Raw genomic sequence first — 24,577 nt, forward strand, 5'->3', positions numbered from 1 at the left:
GATAAAGCAATTTAAGATTTTGCAACAAAAATCACAATTCAAATGTGAGTTTCTGAATCTCTCAACTTTGAAATTGTAAAAATGAAAGTAAAGTAAAAAGCTCAAACTCAAAAAAGTGTCTAAATTGTAAAATCTGGTGAGTTCATGGAAAAAGTCAATAAGATTTAAATTTTCGATTTGAGTTTTGGAAGTTAATTAATTTCACTTTTTGAAAATAAAGGGTAAAATGTGATTTAAGGGTTTAAGATTTCCATGTTTTTTTAAGAAAAAATAAATGTACTTTTCAGATTTTCCAAGTTTTAGAATTTTTTTGAAAATTTAGTTTAAATCTGCTTTAAGCATTTTTATCGAAAGGTGTGCCATCATTGTAAACTGGACAGTTGGCCATGGATTAGAGCAGAGCACAGTACTGAAGATCAAGGGCCCAAACTTAAAAATATTTATACCTTTAACAAAAACTAATGTTACACGAAATTTTCATACTTTATGCCTTGCAGTGTCTTTTAAAAAGAAAGGAATAAATTATTGTTACTTCAGCTGTAACTTATAAATAACATGTTGTAACTTGTTTTCATTGGGGATGACACCCATGAGATGCACTTTTGACTTAGTTTGTCAAATTGAATCTTAACTATGCCTTGGGATTATTTAAATGCTAGTGCCATGACTTGTTCACTAAATAAGCGCAAATCCACTCAATTATAATCAGGGGCAGGACAATCTCCATAAATAATAACGGACCTTTATAAAAGCAGATGTATTGATTATTTATTGCCTGTAAACTCCTAGCCTAGGGATGAATACTTCATTTGTGTCTAATGTTTTATATGGATATATTGCGTGCTTAGAATATATACAGTAGATAATTTCTTTGGATACTTCCAAATCAACTGATGATGCTAAAGACTTATAATAAGCTGACTGATCTGGATGTTTGATTCATGTGAGAGATATAAGCTGAACAGCCTATTGATGTTAATTTTCTGCATGTGGGAGTTTAATTTGTGCCTAAGGCTTTACATATATAAGAGAAACCATGAACTTCACAACTGCTGGGAATTTTTCTCTTATTGAGGAGAACACAGGTTTGGAAATGCAGATTTCCAAGGGTATTGCTATCTTGATAATTGTACTGACATCTTGTCTGATTTCACTCACAGTTCTAGGCAACACGTTTGTCATAGTGGCTTTTATTGTAGACAAGCGACTCAGAAATCAAAGTGACTTTGTGCTTCTGAATTTGGCCGTTTGTGATTTTTTAATAGGTAGGTTGATCATATGATTCCTTTATCTGTGAAAGAGAGGTTTGTTTGCTACTTATGTGTTGGGAATGTTTGGAAGGAATGACTTTGTCTGTGACAGATTTCATGTCAACTGTGTCTCTTTAAATTTTAGGTTGTCTAATTCTATAAATGTCAGAAAGTCATAGCATTACATTCTAAAAGTACACAAGGGGGTAATTTATTTCCCCAGACAGAAGTGATGCCAGAATGAGAACTAAGGTCCGCATGCTCTTGTGCACCTTCTTACACTTCTGTTCGGAGGAAAGTAAATGGCCACTATAATCTCCAAAAGAAAGAAATTATTTTTTAAAAAGTCTTGGAACAAAAGTAAAAAAATATATTTATATATGTGTGTGTGTGTGTGTGTGTATGTAGGGAAGTGTCACTTTCCTCTAAATGCATAATCCCATGACTTTAAATCTAGCACAACCAAAACTATGGTTGCTGCTTGTACTGCAGTGAGACAGTTATCAGCCACAGCCTGGCCAATCAGCAAGAGGAATTTGCTTCTGACCTTGTGACCTTACTGAATAAGGTTTTGGAGTGAAAAGGAGGCAGTTCTTTTTTCTGAAAGTGGAGAAGAAGGAAAGCTGAGCAATAATAATGAGAGTCAGCCTGGAATCTCTCCTTCTCTCCTGTGAATGTCCCGGCTGATCTGTTCAACTATGGAGCTAGGGGTAACACCTGTATACCTGGCTCTAGCCCTGGGTCGAGGCACTTAACCTATACAACCCCTGCAAATCTCCCACTTAACGGAGGCTTGGGATCTATACTGTTAGCACCCCAGTGTGACCCTGCATATTCTTGCCAACAAATGGTTACATATACAGTATGCGTATATATATATAAATCAAAAACCAGCACCAAGGGTCTTGCAAAGTCAAAATTTTTTATCATTGCATAGCATGTACAACCAAGGTTTTGGTCCCCATTAATTTGTGCATTGTCTTGTTTTTCCTTTGCTTGATTAATAATTTTTGCGACATACTATATATATATATATATATAGATAGATATATAGATATATATATATATAGATATATATATAGATATATATATGTACAACTTCAAACTGGAGCACTCATATTCAATCACCAATGCCTGGGTGCTGGTTATAAAATAGATACACTGTATCAAAAACATCAAAAGAACCGCACTCACAGGGCTTTTAAGTGAAACAAAATTTTCTGTTTATTTCGACGTTTCCGCTCCTAACTCAAGCCATCCTCAGGAAGTGCACTTCCTGAGGACGGCTTGAGTTAGGAGCCAAAATGTTGAAATAAACAGAAATAAAACTGAAAAGTTAAGCAAAATAAACCTTTGGAAGATAAATGCAGCAAGTCCTGTGAGTGCCGTTCTTCTGGATTGCATATATATATATATATATATATATATATATGGCGAAGCTCAAAGGTGAGACCTGACCAAAGCCACAGTAAACTGGACAGCCTGTTTGAAAAATCAACACCAGGATCAAGAAAAGAGTTGAGGCAAACTAAAAGCTTACTTAAGGTCTCTGAAGGAGGAAGAAGATTCTGATTTCAAAAATAAAAAGGTGCTGCAGATCAATTTGCCAGGGAGATGCTTGGTGTAACAGCTGTAGCTGTATTAATCACTATGGACACTCTACAAATTAAAATTGCATTTTAGTAGATATACTCATATCTGAATTGTCTGATTCTTTAGGCGCATTCACGTCCCCCATGTACGTACCATATTTCATGACTGGGAAGTGGAGATTTGGGAGATTTCTGTGTACACTGTGGTTAATTGTTGATTATTCTGTTTGCACGGCATCATCGCTCACTGTTGCCCTTATCAGTTACGACAGATATCTTTCTGTGACCAAAGCTGTAAGTATACCATCTATTTTGGGTATTTCTTCTCTGTAGGTTATATTTTACTATCTATCTATCTATCTATCTATCTATCTATCTATCTATCTATCTATCATCTATCTATCTATCTATCTATCTATCTATCTATCTATCTATCTATCTATCTATCTATCTATCATCTATCTAATTCATTTGTGTGCTTCTTCGGTGCAAATGAACCCTTAATGGGACTGGCATGAGGTTTATGGTCAGTTAATTATATGTGGGCCAATTTAAATCATTGCTAATTATATTACTTTATCAGAAGTTAATCTGTGATTGGTCTGAAGATTTGTTTTGCTTTGTGCTTTTTAACCCCTTCATTGCTACTGAGGCATTATGATTTATCAACACTGGGCAAATTTGCACCTGGGCTATAACCTATGGCAACCAATCCAATTGTTCTATCTATAGTTGCCAAAAAAAACACTAATCACCGGTTATTACTGGTTACTGCCCAAGTGTTAAAGGAGTAGTTCACCTTTATGTTAACATTTAATATGTTATGATAGTATGTCCTATTTATTTTTATAGTTTTCGAATTATTTGCCTTTCCAGCTTTCAAATGGGGGTCACTAACACCGATCGTCAAAAACGATTGCTCTGTGCAGCTACAATTTATTATAATTTACTTTTTATTACTTATCTTACTAAGCAGGCCCTCTCCTATTCATATACCTGTCTCGTTGAAACCGCTGCCTGGTTGCTAGGTTGAATAACACAATTGCAAATTGTGACTATCAATGTCTGCATCATACCAAAATTTGATTTAAAAGTGAATTACCCCTTTAATTTGTCCAGTGTTGATAAACGAACCCTACATGTTAAAAAAAATAGTTGTAATTATGGTATAGTATTTCTGCTAACTGTGTTAGAAACTGAACTCCAGCTACATCAGAGATAGACCTAGATTCATTTCCATGAGAAAACATTATTTTATGGTTATCATGTAAAGACTCATGCATGAGAGTCAATTGGAGGAAAATAAAGCAACAGCTAGCTGCCTTAGGTGGTAGAGGGGCCAGGATCGCCCCTGAATTGAGTTAGGACATTTCTAATTGTCGGGAGTGGGACATTATCAGAAGTAAAGTTGGGGGGTGCACTGATAGTTTGTGTTGGTGTAAACAGCCTTTCAACTGGAATGAGGGCAGCCATCTGGCAACCACAGAAGAAACATGGACTGGAGAACGAAAAGAAGGTAAATTATTAAAAAGCTTGGGGTTAATAGTTCTAAACTATACATTTAGTGCAACCCTGTAATCAAAATAAAAGCTGATCTTTTCAAAATAAATCTCTGGCAGGTTTTGTATCGGTCGCTGCAAAACAAACGTAGTCATACTTTCGTGAGCATCGGATCTGTGTGGATTTTCTCATTTCTTCTATATGGCCCTGCCATTCTTTCCTGGAAAAATGACGAGATTGACAACAGTGCTCCTGTCACCACATGTGTTCCTGGATTTATTGACATTTGGTATTTTAAATGTGGAACATCATGTGTAGAATTTGCTCTTCCCGTGATTAGCATTTCATTGTTTAATTTGAGCATTTACTGCGATATAAAGAAACGAGGCAGAAAGAAAAGGCAGAAATCAATCTTAGAACTTTCCAAAGGAAAGGATGGAAATGATGGAAATGTAAACATTATCGCAACGAATAGTGTTCTGTTTTCTTCACTAAATGCAACGGGGAACCATGAAACAGAGAAAAAACTTGCACTGTTTCTCAGGCATTGCTTTCCCTATAGGAAGCCATCCTCCTTCACTCAAAATGATGCAACACTGCAGCATAGAAACATTTCTCATGTTAATCTTTCTCGGGATGAAAAAATTGCCAAATCTCTTTCAATCTTAGTTTGTGGCTTTGTCATTTGCTGGGCTCCTTATACATTTCTTGGCATTATCCGTGCTGCTTGCAGTGGTTATTGTGTTGAATCCTACTGGTATGTCATAACTGTATGGGTGCTATATATGAATTCAGCCATTAATCCTATCCTTTATCCTTTGTGCCATACAAAATTTAGAAAAGCTTTTGTTCTAGTTGTAAAGAAGTGCAATAAGTTCCTTATAATATAAATATCCAGTTCAATATTTTTAAAAATATTATTAATAGATATATTTTGAATATTATGAGTGGCATTCTGTCTTAATGGAAATGATCAGTAATGGAGTAAATAATCAGCTCCAATGTTAAAAAACCCAACAGAGAATAAAACAATTTTGTATTATATAACTTAGAATATTAAATGACAATCACAGCCCTGTGTTCACACAAGTCCCATTAAAAATTTTTGTGCAAAAATTTGTGTGTTTAAAGTATTTTTGATTGCACTGTTTTCATACTTTGTCTGTAAACATGAGCTAACACCTGATTTTTCTTGGAACTCTGTTTATATCCATTTTACCTATGTTGGCTGTTCCTCTAGCTGCTGTCCATCTAATTGTTGGTTCTCCAGGTCTATACCTGCTAATAATGTAAAATACTTTTATTATTAAGCACTTGTGCTTTGCTTTAGTGCTCTTCTTGCCTTTGTCTTTCTAGCTGTTGGTCCTCCAGCCATATACCTGCAAAGATAAGAAGAAGAGGCTTTATAAATACCTTGGTAATCTATAATTTTATGTAGCTGACTTCCCTTCTGGATTCCTCCATTTGCTTCGTGGAGAACAATTCTATTGATTACATTTTTTGCCAATTGTTTCCTTGTTACAAGCCAAAAGTCCTCTCATACTTGCTTACCTTGCTGCTATCTATCTTGTTGTTGTGAATGAAACCCACTTTCTAATAACAATACATTACAATGACCCACTTGGAGCACACAAATACATATTTAAAGAGATTATTTAAAAGATTTTCCAAGTGCTCTATGAGCTGCCATTTATGAAAATGTGTGTGCACTGGTGGATAATAACACCAAAATGGAGAATAATCATCATGACCTGAAGAATAGAACCCACTGAAATGATCTTATATTTAACCACAAACCATAAACCTAGAAGACTAACTGGTGCAACAGTTCATACATTGATTAGAAGAGAAGAGCATCTTCCAGGAGAAATAAAGTTCAAATGACCTATCCTTTGACCCCAGAGCTATCAAGGGGCATTTAATTTTTAGCCCAAGAAAATACAAAATTTGTGATTTAAAACAATAGACAAAGGGGAATGATCTGCACAAGCCCCAGTTTACAGTATTACACTCATGGTGAACTGGATGTTATACAGCTGAACAGACAGTGATGCATTGCAAGGATGGAGGGGTGCAAGACACGTACCACTCATACCTGCCTACCCCACGCTCTGCAACTTTCTTCATTGGCAGGGGCAATTAATTGTCAAACTTAATAATAAGCAGGATAAAGAGATGGGGGGTGATGAATGGGGGTCCTGCCTTGGGCAAATTTAAGTTTTCACCTGCCACTGTTCTGTGCTATAAAACAGAGAGCAGAGACCTTCTTTAAAGCAGGAAGGCAGCTTCCCTTCCTGCAATCCCTCATATCTACTACATCCCTTACTACATCATAAAAAGGAAGAACACATGTTTATATGTTTATGTTAAATATGTTTGACATATTCTGTCATTCAGAAAACCATGTTTATTTCTACCTATAGTGCAATTTGCAAGAACATAATCTTGAATGTGATCTGTGAACAAATATCTCCAATCCATTGCTACCATACCAGATAAAAGAGAGTCTGAGAAAAAAAAAATAATGGTCTGGCAAAACCTGAACTGTTTGAAAAGTACTCTGTGACGTATTCTGTCAGACTCCAGCTTGGTTCTCCTTTATTTTTCTTATGTCCTGCATCCTGTGTCAGTCACTTACAATCTGTTTGCATCAAGCCTTCCTGCAATCAGGAGTCCTCACACACTGGTTTTGTTTGTGCAGGGCATCCATTGGTGCTTAGACTGCCATCAATGTATTGCTTACAGAATCTGTGCAACTACAGAAGTCCTAGCTATCCATGATGGCACCATGGAAATTAAGATGTTCATTATTCTATGGAAACAAAGTTCCCTACTCTGTAGGTCTAATATTATGGCTCTTATTTCATATATGAAGTATACTGCACCTCTGGACTTAAACAATTGCAGCACATTGTTATTTTTGGGTGCATTTCAAATGGTAATACCTTAAGTTCAATCAGAAATATTGGGTTTCATTTCCATATACTTGCAGTAGAGTGCAGCACTGGAGGACACAAGGCAGCCATGTCTAACTGACTGCCATAGGTCAGGAATTAAAGATAGGGCTCCTTTGTAACCTGCGCCTGCTGGCACTTGTCTCTATGACATGCAAGGTAGGGGAAAAAAAAGCAGATATCATTATGCAGCACAAAAAATCCGTACCCCGAATGTAAAGTGCAGTGCAGGGTTCAAATGTACAAAAAAACTTGGGGGTCCATTTACTAAAGCGCGGTATAAATATGCGCACAAAATATAGGCAAATTTGTCGCCAAATATGTTTTCGCCAGTTTACTTTAGATATAAATTTGCAAACAAAGAATATGTTTTCTCCAGTTATGACATTTGTTGAAAATAACGCTACGTATATATTAATGCCTGGTTTACTAAACAGCGAAATGTACCAAAGAAAAAATGAACGCCAGAATATTTGCAAAATTTCACCGCCATCTATATAGTGGCGGTAATTTATCTTTTGGCAACAGTTGAGTGAAAAGGACAGCTTTTTGTTAAAGGTTTTCACTCTACTAGTCTACTGCACATGCACACATAACACAAAGAGGCTCAATGAGAAGTACCCTGGGCTAATTCAACTTTCTGCTAACAGGAGCACCAGCTCAGGGTACCAGGTAAGTGATTAACATTGCCTTATCCTTTAAAGAACATTATGGGGCACATTTACTATGGGTCGAATATCGAGGGTTAATTAACCCTCGATATTCGACCGTCGAAGTAAAATTCTTCGACTTCGAATATCGAAGTTGAAGGATTTACCGCATTTAGTACGATCGAAGGAAAAGTCGTTTGATCGAACGATTAAAACCTTCGAATTGAACGATTCGAAGGATTTTAATCCATCGATCAAACGATTTTCCTTCAATCCCAAATTGGTAGGAAAGCCTATGGGGAGCTTCCCCATATGCTAACATTGGTGCTCGGTAGGTTTTAGTTGGCGAAGTAGGTGGGCAAAGTATTTTTTAAAGAGACAGTACTTCGACTATCGAATGGTCGAATAGTCGAACGATTTTTAGTTCGAATCGTAGTCGAAGTCGTAGTCGAAGGTCAAAGTAGCCAATTCGATGGTCGAAGTAGCCAAAAAAATACTTAGAAATTCGAAGTATTTTTTATTCTAGTCCTTCACTCGAGCTAAGTAAATGTGCCCCTAAATGTTTAATTTAGAGGTAAAAGTGTAAAGTGTTGCTCTTATGTAGACATATTCACATTTTTTTATTGCTATAAAAATGCATCTTACAAAGAATTATTTCAGCAAGCAGTAATACTTTTTGTCTTTTAATGCAGGACTTTTTTGAAAACTATTTTTTATTGGTTTAAATGTTACAATTGTTATAGACAGTTTATCAATAGGTCTGATTTTATTAACACTCACATCCATACTTTATCCATTGATATCTGTGGCCTATTAAAGGACATGGAAAGCCCCAAAAACAAAACATTGACAATTCATAGGGCACGCCACTCCTTTTGAACCAAAATAATTACCATGCTTATGTTAGCAAGAATGCAGTTCTTGAAATCTGTGCTTTTTCCCAATTGTGGCAGCCATTTTGTTCCATTGACATCATCAATATCCCAACCATGTTCAGAATGTGATCTAGCATATACTGTATTTAGGGTGAGTTTCTGAATCTCTCAGTTACGATATTTATTAAAAGTAAAAGGGTGAAAATCAAAAACACTGTCATCTAAAATCTGGTGAGTTCAATAAGATTAAAATTTTCAGACCCCAGCTATTTATCAATTTCAGTTTTGGGAATTAATTAGAAATCTAACTTATTAAAAATGTGGTAAAACGTGTAGATAAAATGTGATTTCACAGGGTTTAAGATTTCCATTTTTTTTAAAAAAAATAAATGTACTTTTGAGATTTTTTTTAAATTTTTCCAAATTCAGTTTAATAAATCTGCTTTAAGCATTTTTATCAAAAGGTGTCATCATAGTAAACTGGACAGTTGGACATGGATTAAAGCAGAGCACAATACTAAAGATCAAGGGCCCAAACTTAAAAATATTTATACATTTAACAAACCGTAATGTTACACTAAATTTTCATACTGTATGCCTTTCCATGTCCTTTAAAAAGAAAGGAATAAATTATTGTTACTTCAGCTTTAACTTCTGAATAGCACGTGGTAACTTGTTTTCATTGGGGATGACACCCATGAGATGCACCTTTGACTTAGTATGTCAAATTGAATCTTAACTATGCCTTGGGATTATTTAAATGCTAGTGCCATGACTTGTTCACTAAATAAGCAAAAATCCACTTGAATATAATAAGGGGCAGGACAATCTCCATACATAATAACTGACCTTTATAAAAGCAGATGTATTATTATTGTAAACTCGTAGCCTAGGGATGAATACTTCATTTGTGTCTTATTTTTTATATGGATATATTGCGTGCCTAGAATATATACATTATATAATTTATTTGGATACTTCCAAATCAACTGATGATGCAGAAGACTTATAATAAGCTGACTGATCTGGATATTTGATTCATGAGAGATATATAACCTAAACAGCCTATTGATATTAATTTTCTGCATGTGGGAGTTTAATTTGTGCCTAAGGCTTTACATATATAAGAGAAACCAGGAACTCCACAACTGCTGGGAATTGTTCTCTTTTTGGGGAGAACACAGGTTTGGAAATGCAGTTATCCAAGGGTATTGCTATCTTGATAACTCTACTGACATCTTGTCTCAATTAACTCACAGTTCTAGGCAACACTTTTGTCATAGTGGCTTTTATCGTGGACAAGCGACTCCGGAATCAAAGTGACTTTGTGCTTCTCAATTTGACCATTTGTGATTTTTTAATAGGTAGGTTGATCATATGATTCCTTTATCTGTGAAAGAGAGGTTTGTTTGCTACTTATGTGTTGGGAATGTTTGGAAGGAATGACTTTGTATGTGACAGATTTCATGTCAGCTGTGTCTCTTTATATTTTAGGTTGATTTTAAAGAAGTTAGATTAGCATTACATTCTAAAGGTACATAAGGGGGTCATTACAACCCTCTGGGCAGTGTATAAAGTACAAAAGAAGGCTGTTATGTGAGGTGCACAGTTGTTCCCACAGACAGAAGTGCTGCCAGAACAAGAACTAAAGTCCACATGCTCTTGTGCACCTTAACACTCTTGCGCTTCTGTTCAGAGGAAAAGTAAATGATGACTATAGTCGCCTAGAAAAAGAAATTGTTTTTCAAAAAAGAAAAATACGTGGTTGATATATATATATATATATATATATATATATATATATTTATATATTTAAATCACACATTTTGCATAAATAAAGGGACTGTTTACATTTTGTTTCAAGAACTGTGAGTATGTGAGTATTAATATATATATATATATATATATATATATATATATATATATATATATATATATATATATATATATATATTTGTGCATGTGTTTATGTAGGAAAGTGTCACTTTCCTCTAAATGCAGTGTCAGACTGGCCCACCAGGTTACCAGGAAAAGTCCCGGTGGGCCCAGTTGTCAGTGGGCCCTTGTGCTGCTAAACATTTGGCCTATTTCATGGTCATTCCCTATTTCTATGAGAAAAAGAGGCTAAGACTAGGAGAATAGAGGTTGAGTGAGGAGAGGAAGAATAATAGTACTGACAGTGGGCCCCTGGTCTAAGGTTTTTTGGTGGGCCCTTGGTGTCCCAGTCCGACAATATCTAAAGGCATAATCCCATGACATTAAATCTGGGACAACCAAAAACATGGTTGCTGCTTGTACTGCAGTGAGACAGTTATCAGCCACAGCCTGGCCAATCAGCAAGAGGAATTTGCTTCTGATCTTGTGACCTCTCTGAACGAGGTTTTAGAGTTAAAATGAGGCAGATCTTTTTTTAGAAAGTGGAGAAAAATCTCCCACTTAACGGAGGCTTGGGATCTATAATGGTAGCCCCCAGTGTGAACCTGCATATTCATGCCAAGAAAGGGTTACATATATATGTGTGTATATATATATATATATATATGTTATACATATACAGTATATATAAAAATCAAAAACCAGCACCAAGAGTCTTGCAAAGTCAAAAATTTTTATTATTTCATAGTATGTACAACCAACGTTTTGGTCCTCATTGGGACCTTTTTCAAGTGGTGCTATCCTGTGTATTTTACATATATATATATATATATATATATATATATATATATATCTACTAAATATTCATTTGTGCATTGTCTTGTTTTCAATGACGAAAGTTCCCGAAACGTGGGACCAGATTAACCTTCACTTTGCCTGATTAATTATCTTGTTGAAAATCTTCCTTGGAGTGCTGTCAATTTTTGCGATATATGTATAACCTTGGAACAGAGAAAAAACTTGCACTGTGTTTTAGGCATTGCTTTCCCTATAGGAAGCCATCCTCCATTACCCACAATGATGCAACACTGCAGCATAGAAACATTTCTCATGTTAATCTTTCTCGGGATAAAAAAATTGCCAAATCTCTTTCAATCTTAGTTTGTGTCTTTGTCATTTGCTGGGCTCCTTATACATTTCTTGCCAGTATCCGTGCTGCTTGCAGTGGTTATTGTGTTGAGTTCTACATGTATGTCATAACTACATGGATACTATGTATGAATTCAACCATTAATCCTATCCTTTATCCTTTATTTAGAAAAGCTTTTGTTCTAGTTGTAAAAAAAGTCAATAAATTCCTTAAAATATAAATGTCCGGTTCAATATGATTTATAGATATATTTTGAATATTATTAGTTGATTTCTGTCTTAATGGAAATGTTCAGTAATGGAGTAAATAATCAGTTTCAATGTTATATCAACGGTCTTGTGCACGACAGAATAGAACTCTTGTGTATGCGTATAGTGAACCAGGCCCTGGAGAAGATGTTTTGGTTGGGATGGGGCTAGTGATGGGGGGATGGGGCAGTGATGGCATATGGGTGGGTTAGTGACATCATGGGGACGGGGCTATGAGGTGGCGATCGAGCAGCAAATTTTGACCCAGGCAGCCCTTCTAAAAACGTGAACAGAGTAAAAAAATTCAGAATAGTTTGTTAAAATAAATACCCAACAGAGAATAAAACTATTTTGTATTATATAACTTAGAATGTAGATTTGTTTTATTAAATTAAATAACTAGAAATTGGCATCAAGTTGAGAATGGAAGCTAACAAAAACAACAGAAAGTAATGTTTACCAAGTGATAACTTTGCAGTACTCGCATGGTGGGTGGCATTTTTATAAAAGAGGAAAACATTCTATTCCATGTAATTCTTTGAAGGCAAACAATTTATCTTGTGCACACATGTTTTATAAAGCTGAGTGTGCAGAAGATCCAGTGGGATTAAAAGGGTCCCAACCCCCCTGACCTTGTAGGCAATGATGAATAGCATCTGGTGCAGGTTTTCATTTTGGGCAAAAAATGATCATTAACATTAAGGGGTTTATTTACTAAACTCTGAATCCAAAAATCACAACAAATTTTGATTTTTTTTGTTATAAAATCAGTCTTTTAAAAATCACAAATTTTTCGGAATTTATTAAACCATGAGGATGGAAAAGTCTGAATCTGAAAATCCGGCATCTCAGATGAGTTGAGGTTGCATAGAAGCCAATGGGAGAAATCCCAATGAATTTTTTTTTGTGCAATACCCCGAAGTTTTCAGAGTTTTCGGGTGAAGATTCCGAAAAAATGGTGAAATTCGTGAAAATCGGATGAAAAACTCCAAAAAAACCCCATGAAAATCGGATTTTACCCACAAAGCAAATTTTCGGGAAAATGTAATAATAAATAAGCAGAAATAACTGAGTGGATTTGATCGGAGTTTGTAGCAGAAAATATTGAGATAAATTTGGACATTGATAAATAACCCCCTAAGGGTCAGATTTATTAAGGGTCGAATTTTCAAATTTATTTTTATGGTCAAAACTGTCAACTTCGACTAGGGAATTATTCAAACTCAATTCACGTTTTAAAAAAATTTTGAATTCGATTTTTGAGATTTATCATACTCTGGCCCTTTAAGAATTCAAATTCGACTATTCGTTACCTAAAATCTGCCTAATTTATGTATGAGTTAATAAGAGAGGTCCAGTGACCAATTTGGAGATGTTTGTAGCCTTTCTGACATTCGAGTTTTTTTTTTCGGAGAAAAACTCAAATCGTTTTTGGACGAATTCAAATCGAATTTGATTCGAGTTTTTAGGTCTGTAAAATTAGTTTGAGTTTTGCGTATTCGATTTTTTTAATAAATCACCAAAATTCGAGTAAAATCGAATTCATGTGAGTTAAAAAACTCACAGGAATTCAAAATTCAACCCTTGATAAATGTGCTTCCACAACTTCTCTTTTATCGTAGCTTCACTTATATCCTCTTGTGTTCCTGTGTCAAATAAATGATGGACATGTTCTAATAGTCCTTGCCAGAAGCACATTAGAAGGTGGGTAGCCAATCACAGCCCTGTGTTCACTTCCCTTTAATCAAGAACTAATTTATGTGCAAGAAAATGTTTTTTGATTTTTGAATTTTCATACTGTGTCTGTAGACATGAGCTGACAGCTTTGAATATGAAACACCTGATTCTGCTTACAGTATATCCAGTTTACCTATGTTGGCTGTTCCTCTAGCTGCTATCCCTCTAATTGTTGATTCTCCATGTCTATACCTGCTAATAATGGAAAATCATTTTTATATTATGCACCTATGCTTTGCGTTAGTGCTCTGCTTGTCTTTGTCTTTCTAGCTGTTGGTCCTCCAATGATATACCTGCAAAGAAGAGAAGAGGCTTTATATATACCTTGGGGAAATTCTATAATTTCTTCTTGATTCCTCCAGGTGCTTGGTGGAGAATAATTTTATTGGTAACATTTCCTGCCAGTTGTTTGCCTGTTACCAGCCAAAAGTCCTCTCATTCTTGCTTACCTTGCTGCTATCTTGTTGTTCTCAATAAAACCCACTTTCTTATAACAGTACATTACACATGACAAACTCGGAGCACACAAATACATATTTAAAGAGATTTAAAAGATTGTCTAAGTGCTCTATGACAGCTGGGCTGCCTTATATCAAAATGTGCGTGCACTGCTGGATAATAACACCAAAATGGAGAATAAACATGATGACCTGGAGAATAGAACCAATGAAATTATCTTATATTTAATCACAAGCCATGAACCTACAAACAAGACTAACTGGTGCAACAGCTTATACATTGATTAAAAGTGCATCTTCCAGCAGAAATACAGTTCGAAGGGCCCCAGGGTTGACATCGGGGGGCATGTCCTTTTTAGCTCAAGAAATTACAAGAAACATAGATTTGTTGTGATTAAAACAATAGACAAATTTGGGGCAAATTCACTAAAATGCGAAGTTGCACCAGGCGCAACTTCGCCGCACTTCGCCAGGCATAGTTTCGCCAGCGCTCCGCAAATTCACTAAAATCCGAAGTTGCGCACAGGGGTAGCGTAAGGTTGCGAAGTTGCGCTAGCGTTGATTCGCTATGTAAAGCGAAGTTACGCTAGCGAAGGCTAATTTGCATACGGCGTGAAATTCAAATTTCAATGGAGGAATACGTATCAGCACTACAAATGCCTAGAAAACCTTCAAATCTTAAAATAAAATTTTTATTTTGCCCTACACATGTGCCCACTGTCTAGGTAAGTTGGCATGAGTCAGGAAATGTAGGGGGGAAGGCGGGGAGCCCCAAAACATTTTTCGATCTTTTTCAGCCTATCACCCATAATGTAGAAAACACGCCAGCGTTTTTTGGGACTTAGAAAAAATTTTGACTTTTTTTGAAACAATCGCTATCTACTCTATTGCGCTTCGCCAGGTCTGAGGTGGCGAAGGAAGTCTAGCGTAAAAGGTAGCGTTCAGTACACTGCGCAAGTTAGTGAATTTGCGTAGTTACATCGCTAGCGAAAATTCGCCTGGCGTAAGGGTGCGAAGTAACAATAGCGAAAGTACGCCAGCGTTCATTAGTGAATTTGCGCAGTAACGAAAATGCCAAACGCTAGCGAATTAACGCTAGCATTCGGCGCTTCGGCGCTTAGTGAATTTGCCCCAAAGGGTAATGTTCTGCACAAGCCCTATTTTATTGCACTCATGTGAACTGGATGTTATACAGCTGAACATTGCAAGGATGGAGGGGCTCTGCCTACCCCACACTCTGTAACTTGCTTCAGTGGCAGCGGGAATTGATTGTGCTACTATATAATAATAAGCAGGATGAAGAGGTGGGGGAAGGATGAATGGGCCTTGGGTAAATTTAAGTTTTGACGTTTGACGGAGTGCAGAGACCTTCTTTAAAGCAGGAAGGCAGTCTTCCTTTCTTCAATCCTTCATATCTACTACATCCCTTACTACATCATAAAAAAGAAGTACACATGTTTATATGTTTGTGTTAAATATGTTTGACTTAATCTGTCTTTCAGAAAACCATGTTTATTTCTGCCTATAGTGACTATGAAGATTTTCATTCATCCAGGTCATGGAATATCTAGTATAGGTAAATTCTACCTATAGTGCAATTTGCAAGAACATAATCTTGAATGTGATCTAAGAAAAAATATCTCCAATCCATTGATACCATACCAGAGAGTCTGAGAAAAAAGAGAAATAATGGTCTGGCACAACCTGAACTGTTTGCAAAGTACTCAGTGGTGTATTCTGTCAGACTCCAGCTTGGTTCCCCTTTACTTTACTTAAGTACTGCATCCTGTGTAAGTCACTTACAATTTGTTTGGACCAAGCCTTAATGCAATGGGGAAATCCAATATACTGCAGCACACTGCAATTTGTGTAAAATTCAGAAGTGTAGTTTATTGGCTCAGATATGAGCAGACATGAGCCACATGTCTGCTCATATCTGAGCCAATAAAGTACACTTCTGAAGCCACATGTCTGCTCATATCTGAGCCACTAAAGTACACTTCTGAATTTTACACCAATTGCAGTGTGCTGCAGTATATTGGATTTCTACAATTGATTTTCTGACCCGTGGCAGGTTGGATCGAATACTGCTAGAAGCACCTGATCCGAAAGCATACATTGCCTGAGGTGAGCACTCCATCTTTGTGTGGAACTATTAATGCAATGGGGAGTCCTCACACACTGGTTTCTTTTTTGCAAGGCATCGATTGGTGCTTAGACTGCCATTAATGTATTGCTTACAGAACCTGAGTAACTACAGATGTCCTAGCTATCAATGATGGCACCACGGACAATCAGAATGCAGAACAAATTCCATAGTTCATTATTCTATGGAAATAAAATTCCCTTAGGTCTAGTATTGTGGTTCTTGCTTGATATCATCTTGCACTTTACTGAGCCTCTGGACTAAAATGATTGCAGCACACCATTATTTTGGGGCGCATTTCAAATTCCAATACTTTAAGTTCAGTTAGAAATATTGGGTTACATTTCCTGCATAGTGCAGCATTGGAAGACACAAGCCATGTCTAACTGACTGCCAGGTCAGGAAGTAAAGACAGGGCTCCATTGTACCCTGCTCCTACTGGCACTCATCTGTATGCAAGGTAGGGATAAGGAAAAGGAGGTGTCATTCTGGAGTGCAAAAACCTGTGTCCCCGGTGCAAAGAGCAGGGCAGATTGCAAAACTACAAAAAACTTTGGTTAACTTTCACCCAAAGTTTCTACCTTGCTCTCCACTTCATAAGTGATCCCTATTGTATGACTATCAAGATTTTGATTCATCCAGGTCATGGTATATCTAATATAAGTAATTCAAAACAATTGTATTTTCCATTTTTATTCTAAGAGCCCATGAGAAATTTACCTTAAGACTATGAATATTTTGAGGGAAAACCATTTATGAGTACTTTGTAATTGATTATACTGTAAGCCAAGTAAAAGAAAACATTAAAGGACCAGTAATGTAAATTTGTTTGTATAGAACGAAAAAAACCCCCACCAAACCATATGTAACTTTAAAATCGCAAAGTCTTTATTAAAAAACAACTTGCTGAAACTCCGCTTGCGGCGCGCTCCTCTTCTGAAAAGGCGACAGGGTGACGATCCTCGATTTCATTGTGCAGTGCTCTATTTCTCTTCCCTGCTTTCTATAGGAGATAGCCAGGGAGGAGAAATCGAGCGCCGCACAATGGATAGTCGCTCTGTCTGCTTTTCTGAAGAGGAGTGCAAGCGGAGTTTCGGTAAGTTGTTTTTTAATAAAGACTTCACGATTTTAAAGTTACATATGGTTTGGTGTTTTTTTTTTCTTCTATACAAACTAATTTTTTTAAAAAAAAAACAAAACTTGTTACTGGTCCTTTAAGTGCTGTTTGCAATCAGCAGCTGGCATGAGCTACAATTTTGTGGAAATCTGTAAATGTTTTGCTGTCAGATCACTCAGGATAAAAGTTGTAGTAGATAAACTCATAAATACATTTATTTGGGAAGAATGGCAGTTGAACAGCAGTTTTAGATAATTTATTTTCCTTTGTTCAAACTAGACTAATACCCAGTCCATTTAAACTTATATCACCATATAGCTCATTTGACAAATAGATGTTACATTATTATATAATTATGATGACAATTTTTTATTAATAAATTGATAGCATTGTTGAATTCTGATCTGGAAATCATCTGGTTTTCCTCCTTGTCTCCTAGTCCTCTTTCCTCTTTATCTCTATACTTTCAAATCTTGGTACATAATTATATTCAAATCACAGAAGTATTTTTTGGAATGAAAAAGTCAAACACAAAAGCACAATACATTATTGTTGCCTGTAATCAAACATATTTATTGAATTTGCACAGCCAATCAAATTGTCACAAGGGACAGAATAGCCCAAACTTCTAGTTCTCAGGGGATCAAATGGAACTTTTGGTGGCCATAATCTAAAAACAAGACACCACTTATGTGGTTACATGGTGCTTTACATTTACAATCTATGAGGAATAGCACAAAACATTATAAATGGGCCGATTGGATATTGGAGTCTTATCGGTGTTATATACACCTGACAACTGTATAAAGTTTGGTTGACTGTTCCTATATTTGTCAAATTTGACTGTCTATATGGAAATATAGATAACATTGATCCATTCATTCATCCAATGGCCTGAACACTGAAACTAAACAGAAATGAGTGGGCACCTCTGGAATTGCTCATGCATCATTTATTTGGAAAGCATTATGCAGTGGCAGAACTACTGGGGGTGCACGAGGTGCAAGCGGGCCAGGGACCACACCCCCTCAGGGCCATCCGGCAGCTTGCGCGCCACGGAAATGCGGGCGAAAAGTACGGAGAGGGGCAGGGGGCCCGGCTGTGCGTCCCGCACCAGGGCCGCCCCCCCTCTAGTTACGTTACTGCCATTATGTCTAAACAGTCAAAATATGATGGTCCACCAATAAAGCTGAAATTGGTTAAACTACCCTACCTTTTCTGTGTGCATATGGAAATAGTTTACCCTTTTGTTTTGGTTACCCTTTTGTTTTGGTGTCGTTTATGGTTTAAAATACATCAGATATCCCAGATTTTTCTCTTTTAATAAATATTCAGGCACAGACATATCTAAAATTGGACCTCTGTTTTTACAATATGTTCTAATACCATATATATAACCATATATATATATTACTGGCACCCACGATTCACAAACTGCCATCTTTAGCAAATGCCCCTTATAACATGAATATAAAAGATTGGGACTATAGAGATCATTCAGATGCAATATGAGACAACTTATATCAGTTCCATCAAATTTCCATCTAGTTTTTGAAACATTTTTTACATCTTTCTAAAATTAACCTGAAAGCCTTCCTAAAACTTTTGTGACACATGGGATATAGGATAGGGTTAATAGCTGAGTTAGTCCATAACAACCAGGCAGTGACTTTATACCAGAAAAAGTCAATGCAATAACCTCGGCAGGCAGCCCGAATGCTCACAAGAAATGAATAAGGAGCCCAGCAAAGGGCAAAAACAGAAACCAAAATTGTTAGGGATCTTGCAACTTTCTTGTCCCGAGATAGTTTGATAACACTGACTCGGTTTGGTTGTCCGGATGTTGATAGAGAGTTGGAACTTAACTTACTATCAAAGCTTTGTTTGGCATAGTCACTGGCTGTCTTATGTAGAGAAGAATTATCCTTCTCTTTGCCATTTGAAGATGACAGAACAATATTAGTCGCTATGATATAGGGTGCAGCGTCAGTTTGTTGCTCTTCTGACATGTGAAAAGAGGAGCAATTCCTTTTTTTCCTGCTGCGTTTCTTAATGTTCCAATAGATTCTCATATTAAAGAAAGAAATGCTGATCATTGGAAAAGCAAAATCCAAAGAAGATGCACAGAGCAGAAAATACCATGCGTCAAAAAATCCTGCCCGGCAGCTGTACTCATTAGTGTCATATGTTCCAGTTAGAATCTCCCACAAAATAATTGCTGGCCCATAAATGAGAAAGGAAAATATCCAGGCTACGGCCATTTTTAGAGCGGTCTGAACGTGTCTTCTTTGTTGTGATCGATATAAAACCTGCATGAGAAATGTCTGACTTTTTATTTGCAGAAGGTAATGCACATTTATATACCGTATATATAAAGGATACTAATATTTATGTAGGTGACTGAATATTTTATTACCCTTTATGTAGACAGTCCCCTAAGCTAAGGTGGCCCTTATTTACAGTTGGGAGGGGGGAGATGTTTCTCTATCTGGCTGCTGAAAAAACATAGCAATCAGCAGGATTTATTAAAGTGCATTTTTGTTATTTATTAGTAATGTTTCAGTCACTATCTGTGACCTTTGCCATAGGGATTTATAATCCCTAAAATTTAAGAATGAAAAAATGTAGGGATGCACCGAATCCACTATTTTAGTATTTTGCCGAAATGTGTGGCAAAAAGTCACATGCTTTTTTGAAATCAGCGGGCACTCGGATTCCACCGAATCCAAATCCTGCTGAAAAAGGTTGAATCTTGGTCGAATCCCAAACCAAGTCCTGGATTCGGTACATCCCTACCTAGAAGCAATTTAAACGAATCTTTTCTGCAGCTACAGGCTGCATGAAATTTCAGATGGGCCACACTTTAACAGTGCATTTGGCTTAATACTGAGCAACATAAAGTGCACTTTTTGTTTTATAATAATAGGGCAGGTTTAAATATGCTCCATCTATCCTTGAATTTTTCTCAGTGTAGCCATTGACTATAAAAAAATCCTTTTGTTTTCTGAATACACAGAACAGATCTATGTTGCCAGATACAAAATTGATGCAGTGGTGTATGTACCAGAATTATTCCATAAAGCATGGTTCCATAAAATATGGTTTTGTTTTGTAATAGTAAATTAGGATCAGGATGACAAGCTGTAGGCAGAAATAATTCAGGCAATATTACATGACTGATTCAGTAGGCTGATCAAATCAGTTGAAATTTTGTCTGAACTAGAAGTCATCATTCCTTCAACTGGGATAAAAGTGGGAAGAGAAATAATCTAAATAGGAGGTAAAAAGTAGAGTAAACAGGGAAAGTGACACTGAAGATGACAAATAGATCTTTCCCTGGATATTTTATGTCACTCGTTACAAATAGAAAATGCTATTCTTTAAAAGCATTTAGAGGATATTTAAGCCTGAGGTAGTAATACAACCTATATATTGTCTCCATGAATCAAGGTACATCAAGGGGGATGTAAATAAAGGTACAACGTTTGCTACTGGTCTAGTAACCTATAACAACTCTTCAGAATCACATATTTACTTGAGACCTGTTTAAAGCAAACATCTGATTGGTTACCCTTTTGTTTTGGTGTCAGACAGTTAAAGGGAGACAGGTATGTATAGAATATAAATAATGTGTCTACATAAGATACATTAAAAAAAAATAAAAAAAGGTCTAAATTTGGCCCTTGTCTAGTTACCCATATCATATCAGATGTGTTTTTAAGCAGCTTTCAGCTAAATGCAATCTGCTAATTGGCTGCTATGGATTACTACACAAGCAGCAAGCTTTAGACTTTTTATTACATCACCCCCTGAATTTAAAAAAGGAAGAGCATATGGGATCATATAAAGTTATTAACCCAGGTCTGTAGAAGGTATGTACTTACAAGAAAATGGGCCTTTGAACTTGGCTCACACGCCACAGGTAGGGTAGGGCAGACAGAAGAGTATGGCACACACAGGCAGAGTATAGCACAAGTATAGCACACACAGGGAGCATATAGCAGACAGAGTGTGGGACACCCAGGGAGCAAAGGGCAGGTAGAGTATGGCACACAAGGAGCATAGGAAAGGGAAATTTAGCACACACAGGGAGCATAGGGTAGGCAGAATAAAGCACGCACTGGAGCATAGGGCAGACAGTGTAAGGTACACATAGGTAGCATAGGTCAGGCAGAGTAGGGAGCACACCGCACAGGTAGGGTAGGGCAGAGTATGGCATACATAGGCAGAGTATAGGACAAGTATAGCACACACAGTGAAAATAGAGCAGGCAGTGTGTGGGACATCCAGGGAGCAAAGGGCAGGCAGAGTATGGCACACACAGGTAATATACGGTAGGTGTGAGGTGTGAACAGGTGAACAATGGAGCACTTTTAGTCTGGGTCTGAGGTGTAAACAGTACATTTAAGGGTGTGAACAATAGAGCTGTTACAGGTGTGAACAATGCAGGGTGTACTACAGGTATGAACAATGCAGGATCTTATTGTCTGAATTTGAGGTGTAAACAATGCAGGGGACAGTACTGATACCTTTTAAAATTTACACAAGGTAAACAGTCACAGCAGACAGACGTTCTGTGGGGGGCCACACAAGGGGAAGTCATCCGACCTATGGGCCGCCAGTTGAGCAGCACTGCTCTAGGTTGTACTAAGTTTATAGCAGGCCTTCTTAGTAAACTACAGTTTTGGAAGGCAGAGAATAAAAAATACTCACAGCCTTGGTCACAGAGAGAAATCTGTCATAGCTGATGAGAACAACTCCAAATGCAGAAGCGGCTGATGTTGTGAAGTCAAGAATCAGCCACAGTTTGCAAAGAAATCTTCCAAACATCCATTTCCCAGAGAACATAAATGGTATATACAAAGGGATGGAGAAAGCACCTATCAGAATGATTTTTATGGTCCCAAACAGCCAACAACAACAACAAAGCAAAAGAAATCTCAGCATTTAAACCAAAAAATAAATAATGACCTTACAGGCTTTTTCCTATCCATAAAAGTTATATAGCATTAAGTAATTATTTGCATTGACTTGATATTGATTTACATAACCATGGATATTTGATATTATCGCTTTTTAATGTAGTAATTTCAGTGTTAAATAAACAAGATTCTATGATGTTAGTAAAAGAAAATATAAAATCATAGTTTAATGATATTGCAACATATTCCAGCTCATCACTGGAACTCTAATCTATTTGCATCACTTACCTACTAAAAAATCACAAATGGCCAGATTAAGAAGAAAGAAGTTAGACTGGTTTCTCAATCTCTTGTCCACAATGAAAGCTAATATAACAATACTGTTGCCTAGGACTATGAGAATGATTAGCAAGGCTATCAGAATGATTAGCAAGACATTGGTACCTTCTGCAAAATATTCTTCCAGCCCAATGGTCTCATTAGTTGTAGAGAAATTAATGGTGCTCTCTTTATATAATCTGAGTGTTTGCATTTCAGGAGGAAAATATAAACTAAGTATCATATTTAGGGAATAGAATCAATGATTGTTTCTTGTCCTAAATTTGGTATTCTATTTGCATGTACCTCCTGTACCTGTATCTGCCCACCTACACTTATTAATACAAAAAAATGACTTGAGTTTGTCAGCCAGTATATATACTATGTATATATATACAGAGGCTGCAGGGAATTGTTCCAGTGTCTAACATCAATTTAATAAACCCAAGGGATCTAATGATGGCAAAACTGATTTATGCTAGTTATTTTTTTTTAAGTATTCAGTAGGAATCCCAAAAGGTTGTTTCAAAAGGTTCTGAAATACAAACATGCAACTAATTATATTACAAATGGTTGAGGGCCAAAGAACTTAAAACAAATTATGGTATCTCTTGGGGTTTTATGGCTCATTTACAAACACAAGTGCAAATTATTAAGAACAGAAATGGACTCAAAATTTTAAGCATGATGATATTGAAACATACTTGTGCCCATAAATACTCCTTTGAAACTTACAGCAAGAGCCAATAAAGCACGTCAGTTTGCTCTGATGAATTGTGTGTAATTGCACACACTGACACAAGGGAATCCTGGATTTATTGTTATCCTGGACCAACTGGTAGTGCCACATAGCGCCAAGTGGACACTATGGGGGTTATAAACTAAACCTTGATTTTTTTTCAAGCTTTTTTTTGAGGAAAAACTCAAATTTTTTGGAAGAAAATTTTTTGAAATTTTCTCAATTTATTATACCCCGAAAGTCTGAATCTGATAATCTGCCATTTCAAACCTGCCGAGATCATGTAGAAGTCAAAGGCAGATGTTTCTTTTACAATTTGAAAATATCGGAATTTGCGCTGGGTTTCATCCAATAATCCGAAGTTTCAGGTGATACCCAAAAGATTTGGGAGTCAAATCTAAAACATTTGTATGATTGGGGTTTTCGCTCAATTTTATTGTCTTTTCCCTCACTGAAATCGTGGAAGAGTTTGATCGAGCTTGGTATAATAAAAAGATGATAAATTCGTGCTTTAGTAAATAACCCCCTAAATGTAACGCAATAAACGAAAAATTTACAAAAAAATTTTTTACAAAATAATAATGTTCGATACACAATTTATTACATTTTTAATATTAATTGCACATTATAACATTAATATATTTTCGTGCAAAATAATAGTGCTTTAAGGGTAATAACATTATAAGCTTAGCACAATGGATGTAATGGCATTTGAGCACAATTGCAGGGGTAAAATTATTCACCACATTTTGTGCACAAGTTACTTACAGTAAATGGACACTAATTTGCTTTTATTTTGACATGCTGTGCACATGGTGCATTTGCATCCAAATTCTGTGCTCTGCACCATCCACTTGGATAAGTAATTAGAACTGAGTAATGAACATACGTTTGTATGCTTGACTCCTAAGCAAATATCCTTGAGATAAACGTATTCCCAAGATCAGAAATCATTACTTGAGGAAGCCAGAGGAGATTTATAAGTAGGTGTGTTAGCTGCTAAGGGAAGATTGGTCAAGGGGATAACGTCTTCCAACTTCCAAAAA

General features: G+C 36.4%; 2 protein-coding genes across 3 annotated transcripts; one reads left to right on the plus strand and one right to left on the minus strand.

Annotated features, from left to right (window-relative positions):
* Nucleotides 1-2,624: 2,624 nt before the first annotated feature.
* On the plus strand, nt 2,625-5,430 carry hrh4.c9.L (histamine receptor H4 gene c9 L homeolog). Of its 2 annotated transcripts, XM_041567039.1 has the most exons (3): nt 2,625-3,136; nt 4,289-4,358; nt 4,462-5,430. In XM_041567039.1, exons 2-3 carry the CDS (start codon nt 4,302-4,304, stop codon nt 5,230-5,232), a joined length of 828 nt encoding a protein of 275 aa, XP_041422973.1. In that variant the 5' UTR covers nt 2,625-3,136; nt 4,289-4,301; the 3' UTR covers nt 5,233-5,430. The 2 variants fall into 2 exon arrangements, with proteins under 2 accessions (XP_041422973.1, XP_041422974.1); XM_041567040.1 differs by lacking the exon at nt 2,625-3,136 and having other exon boundaries at nt 4,187-4,358.
* A 218-nt stretch (nt 5,431-5,648) lies between these two features.
* hrh4.d1.L (histamine receptor H4 gene d1 L homeolog) lies at nt 5,649-23,006 on the minus strand. Its single transcript, XM_041565641.1, has 4 exons — nt 22,763-23,006; nt 22,266-22,432; nt 19,230-19,861; nt 5,649-5,721 (listed from the first exon to the last, which is right to left on the minus strand). The coding sequence occupies exons 1-4, from the start codon at nt 23,004-23,006 to the stop codon at nt 5,649-5,651; spliced, it is 1,116 nt and encodes a 371-aa protein (XP_041421575.1).
* Between the last annotated feature and the right edge of the window lie 1,571 nt (nt 23,007-24,577).

This window comes from Xenopus laevis, chromosome 6L (genome assembly GCF_017654675.1).
Source record: "Xenopus laevis strain J_2021 chromosome 6L, Xenopus_laevis_v10.1, whole genome shotgun sequence".
Lineage (NCBI taxonomy): Eukaryota > Metazoa > Chordata > Amphibia > Anura > Pipidae > Xenopus > Xenopus laevis.

Bases quoted from the DNA above. Each gene is read 5' to 3' on its own strand.
- hrh4.c9.L (XM_041567039.1), top strand. From the start codon at position 4,302: ATGAGGGCAGCCATCTGGCAACCACAGAAGAAACATGGACTGGAGAAC. The intron at 4,359-4,461 runs GTAAATTATTAA...AATCTCTGGCAG, and splicing joins GACTGGAGAACGAAAAGAAG to GTTTTGTATCGGTCGCTGCA.
- hrh4.d1.L (XM_041565641.1), bottom strand. From the start codon at position 23,006: ATGCAAACACTCAGATTATATAAAGAGAGCACCATTAATTTCTCTACA. The intron at 22,433-22,762 runs GTAAGTGATGCA...TCATTCTGATAG, and splicing joins CATTTGTGATTTTTTAGTAG to GTGCTTTCTCCATCCCTTTG. The intron at 5,722-19,229 runs GTATAAAGTCAC...TTATCTTTGCAG, and splicing joins TATTGCATTGACTTTTTCTG to GTATATGGCTGGAGGACCAA.